Source organism: Parus major, unplaced genomic scaffold, assembly GCF_001522545.3.
Source record: "Parus major isolate Abel unplaced genomic scaffold, Parus_major1.1 Scaffold361, whole genome shotgun sequence".
Classification (NCBI taxonomy): domain Eukaryota; kingdom Metazoa; phylum Chordata; class Aves; order Passeriformes; family Paridae; genus Parus; species Parus major.
This window is the reverse complement of record NW_015379292.1, coordinates 90,236-94,682: the sequence shown is the minus strand read 5'-3', so window position 1 is coordinate 94,682 and position 4,447 is coordinate 90,236. Positions and strand designations below refer to the sequence as shown.

At 56.6% G+C, this 4,447-nt stretch overlaps 1 protein-coding gene across 1 annotated transcript in view; it reads right to left on the bottom strand.

The window, feature by feature from the left end:
• The window catches only part of SMYD5 (SMYD family member 5), a 9,179-nt gene that overhangs the window by 2,436 nt on the left and 2,296 nt on the right, over nucleotides 1-4,447 (bottom strand). Inside the window, exons 3-12 of the mRNA XM_015616173.2 lie at nucleotides 4,290-4,429; nucleotides 3,977-4,098; nucleotides 3,309-3,378; nucleotides 3,043-3,147; nucleotides 2,531-2,593; nucleotides 2,297-2,367; nucleotides 1,333-1,439; nucleotides 781-837; nucleotides 438-532; nucleotides 107-177 (exon numbers count right to left, since the gene is read on the bottom strand). Of these exons, the coding sequence (XP_015471659.1) occupies nucleotides 107-177; nucleotides 438-532; nucleotides 781-837; nucleotides 1,333-1,439; nucleotides 2,297-2,367; nucleotides 2,531-2,593; nucleotides 3,043-3,147; nucleotides 3,309-3,378; nucleotides 3,977-4,098; nucleotides 4,290-4,429 (901 nt within the window). The remainder of the gene's footprint in view (nucleotides 1-106; nucleotides 178-437; nucleotides 533-780; nucleotides 838-1,332; nucleotides 1,440-2,296; nucleotides 2,368-2,530; nucleotides 2,594-3,042; nucleotides 3,148-3,308; nucleotides 3,379-3,976; nucleotides 4,099-4,289; nucleotides 4,430-4,447) is intronic.

Sequence of the window (4,447 nt, the reverse complement as noted above, 5' to 3'; positions counted from 1 at the left end):
CACACAGCCCCACACCCCACGGCACACACAGCCCCAGGGTGGGGATGCTGCTCTGATGGACCTGGGGGTGACAGGGGCTGTGAGTTCCCCCCCAGGCAGCCCCTACCTGAGTATCTTGTTGCGGCTGTGTCTGCTCCGCTCCCTCTGACAGCAGTCTAAGTAACTGATGCAGATTTCCTGTGAGCAAACAGAGATGGGCTGGGCTCAGAATCGCTCCCCATGATCCCAAAGCAGCAGGATTTTGTCCCAGTCCCTCTCAGAATCAGGCAAATACATGGGGTCTGGCAGCCCCTACATGGGATGGGGATTGAATTCCTCTGCTAAGATGATGCAGGACACAGGAGGTTTTGGGGCTGAGGTCCATGGAGGATGCTGGGGATAGGGATGATGCCATGGTGTGATGTCACCTCAGGCCCACCCAGGCCCTGCTGTCTCACCTCTCCTGCTTCGATGTCCTCCAGAGCAGTGAGATGCAGGAGGAAGTTGTTTTCTGGGAAGGATGTCTCAGCGTTGGGGATGCAGCTGTGGTTACCTACAGGCAGTACAACCTCTTTGTTAAATGTCTAAGTGGCTCCTGGAACCACATCACATCTGAGTGGCCATTCCACAGCTGGGCAAGGTGCCAGGGGACACAGAGAGCAGTACCCACCACATCCACCCCATCCCAGCCTGCAGATGACAAGCACAAACCCCTTTCTCCAGGGGAAGAGGTGAGCCAGCCTAGCACAGGACATTTCCCTCCTCACTACTGGTTTTCCTCCCAGTCCTTGTGTTACTTACAGCAGCTCTGCAGCACGTAGAGCCCTGAGCCCTCGCAGTTGAGGAACTCTCCCGACTCTGCAGCACAGAGAGAGGGGTTAGAGCCCTGCATGGTCCATTCCAGCTCTCCCACTCGAGCACAAAGGAGCATCCATCAACACACAGCACCCACAGGCAGCACTGCTCTGGGGCCAGGGGCTGCAGGGTGATTCCCAAAGAGCCTTTCCCTCCCACAAAGATTCACATCCTGAGGCTGTCCTGTCCCTGCACTCCCACACAGCCTCACCTGTCGCCCTGACAATCAGGCCCTTGATATTGTTGTTCACAAGTTCTAGCCACTTTCCCAGGAAAGTAACTATAAACACAGGTGTTTATACATTCCATTAAAGATATGACTTTCATGGACATCTCTCACAGCCAGTGTGGTTGGGAAGGTGTTAACCTGACTATCCAATCCCTGGTCATGGTCAGAAACTTAGAAATATTGAAAGGAAAAATAAAGTTCTCTTTTTGTTTCACCACACCTGGAACTGTGTCCGTGTGACTCATTTTGTGTCCAACAGTGACACTCACCCTTCTCAATGTCCTTGTAGAGCTGGTCAATGAAGGCATCCAGCTCCTCCCGCTGCAGCATGGGCAGGTCCAGTGCATCACACGCGTGCACCCACTGGCTCAGGGAGCTGGGGGGAAAAGGGACACTGTCAGGGGGCAATGGGACACTGTGACAGTCCCACAGTGCTGTCAGAGAGCAGTGGGACACTGTGACAGTCCCACAGGGCTGTCAGAGAGCAGTGGGTCATTGTCACAGTCCCATGGTATTGTCAGGGGGCAGTGGGACACTGTGACAGTCCCACAGTGCTGTAAGGGAGCAGTGGGACACTGTCACAGTCCCACAGTGCTGTCAGGGAGCAGTGGGACACTGTCACAGTCCCACAGTGCTGTCAGAGAGCAGTGGGACACTGTGACAGTCCCACAGTGCTGTCAGAGAGCAGTGGGACACTGTGACAGTCCCACAGTGCTGTGAAGGAGCAGTGGGACACTGTGACAGTCCCACAGTGCTGTCAGAGAGCAGTGGGACACTGTCACAGTCCCACAGGGCTGTCAGAGAGCAGTGGGACACTGTGACAGTCCCACAGTGCTGTGAAGGAGCAGTGGGACACTGTCACAGTCCCACAGTGCTGTCAGGGAGCAGTGGGACACTGTCACAGTCCCACAGTGCTCTCAGAGAGCAGTGGGACACTGTCACAGTCCCACAGTGCTGTCAGGGAGCAGTGGGACACTGTCACAGTCCCACAGGGCTGTCAGAGAGCAGTGGGCACTGTCACAGTCCTACAGTGCTGTCAGCACACGGTGGGACCTTGCAGAGGGGATCCAAGGTGGATCTGAGCAGCCAAGGTCTGGCAGAGGGATGTGAAAGGGTTGGACACAGCCAGGATGAAGTTTTTAAGTCTGCCTCTCCCTCCCCACCCCTTGAACCCAGCCATTCCCACTCCACATCTCCATTGCCCTGCAAGGAGCACCCACAAAGCCCCAGTACCTGGTTCCTATGCCCTGGCCATTGGTCCCCACGAGAGCAAAGAGGGATCGAAATCCTTCTGGAGTGAACCACTGCAGAAGGGAGAGAACAAGGAACTGAGCCCAGGCCAGCCTGAACTCGCTCTGCAGTGCTGTAAATGCCACAGGGAGCTCTGGGGGAAGCAAGGAAGGAGCAGAGTCCCAGGGGAAGCCCTGGCCAATGCTCCTGGGCTGTCTGGGAGGCAGATCCACTCACCCTGCTGAGATATTCGTCATAAAGGGCTTCAGTGAAGAGCAGCCGCAGCAGCTCCAGCTGGCCCTGGCAGGACACAGCAGCACAGTCAGGCTGGGAGGTGCTGTGGGTGTCAGCCCCGGGATGAGGCTGAGCCCAGCACAGCCACAGGCTCAGGAAGGACCTGGGCTCCCTGGCCTGCCCTGCACGGCTGGAGGCTGCTGCCCTCACAGCCGTGAAATTCACCATTTTAGCAGCAAAAGCCACCTACTCAGCAGCTAAATATCATCATGCTGTCCCAGCCCACAGCAGGAACATCTCCCCCACAGGAAGGAGCAGCATATCCCATGGAAGCATCACAAGGCCAGAACCCTCTAAGCAATTGCTTCCTCACTGTCAGGAGTGCTGCTTCCTCCCTTTGAGCCTGGTGTTTCCAGAGTTTCCTATCCCCGCTGTAATGAGGCTTTTGCATCTGTGGGCTCACAGACACAGGCACAGAAGGAAGGCTCAAGGATTCAAGAACTGCTGGGTCTTACCTTAAATTTGTCCCCCAGCAGCTTGTGCACAATCTCCTCTTCTTCATTTGCTGTCTTGCTGCAGAACTGGGAGAAGGCCTTGATCCACCACTCCTTGTCCTTAGCCTGAGAAAAGAATCAAGCAGAGGCATTGCACCAACACCACTTTCCTCCCCAGCCCACAGAGAGAGGGAGAATTGTCAGAATAAACGCTGAGAAATCCAGCCCAAGGAAACAGAGCCTTAGGAATAACATCCACAATGGGAAAACAAAATCACCCAGTGTACCTGCTTGATGGTGGCGACCATCCTGGCCATCAGCATGATGCTGGAAGTCTCTGGGGGGTAGTGCATGTTTCTGTGGGATTAAAATGGAGAAGAGATGAGCAGATCAGGGCTGGCAGGGGAATGAAAAGCTGGAGGAAGGCAGAGGCAGCTGCCATAGGTGTGTCAGCCTGTGCTGATCCGTCACACCAAAGTGGTGAGTGCAGCATTGCTGTGGGGGTCCAGTGGAGAGAAACCTGCACCCACCTTCCTGCTCCAACCAGACAATCCCCTCCCACCCTGCTCATCCCTCTGCTGGGGCTTGGGACAAGATTTGGGTCAGGGGTGTTGCCTATCCCCTCTGGGACCATTTTTTTCAAAAGCAGGGACAGAAAAGGACCCATGGGATGCTACCAGGAGGATCTCTCAGGGGCTGGAGATCTGCAGGAGCACTGTAAAACTGGAGGAATGATGTGCAGCTCAGCATTTTGTAGCTCTTTAGTGGGAGAAAAATAAGGAGTGCTCAGCTGTGTGTCCAAACCCTTGGGCTGCCAACATCACAACACCCAACCAGGAGGAAGAGCTGGGCAGTGTCCCACGGCCATCCCCACCCTGCAGCCACCTGGAGCAAGGAGCCAGCCCAGGAGAGCCAGCTCCCCTGCCTGTGGGGCAGCAGGAAGGTCAGGCCCTACCTCCATGCCTCCTGCAGCTTGTTGAGGGGGTGCGTGGGGTCGTCGCGGGACGGGCCGAGGCAGAGGACCTGGTGGTACTGCTCCAGAGCTGCCTGCCTGCATTCTGCACTGCAGTACATCACCTAGAGCGAGGGGACAGCGCTGGCATTGGCTGTGGCAGCAGGAAAAGGGGCTCCTCCATCCAGCTGTGCCCCCTCCCTGGCCAGCAGAGCCTGGCTCACAGCACAGAAAGGCACACAGCACAAGAGGCTGGCTGGATGGAAAGGACTCAATGATCCCAAGGAGAGCACGGTCCCTCCGGGCAGTGCCGTACCTGGCAGCGGGGACACTGCTGGTGCAGGTCTTTCCGGATGCTGCACTGCTCCGGGTGAGGCAGCACCAGAGAGCTCTTCCCCAGCAGGCGCTGGGCGTTCTCCTCCGCCGTCTCCAGCGCCCGCAGGCAGTGGTCACAGGCTGTGGGGACACAGGTGG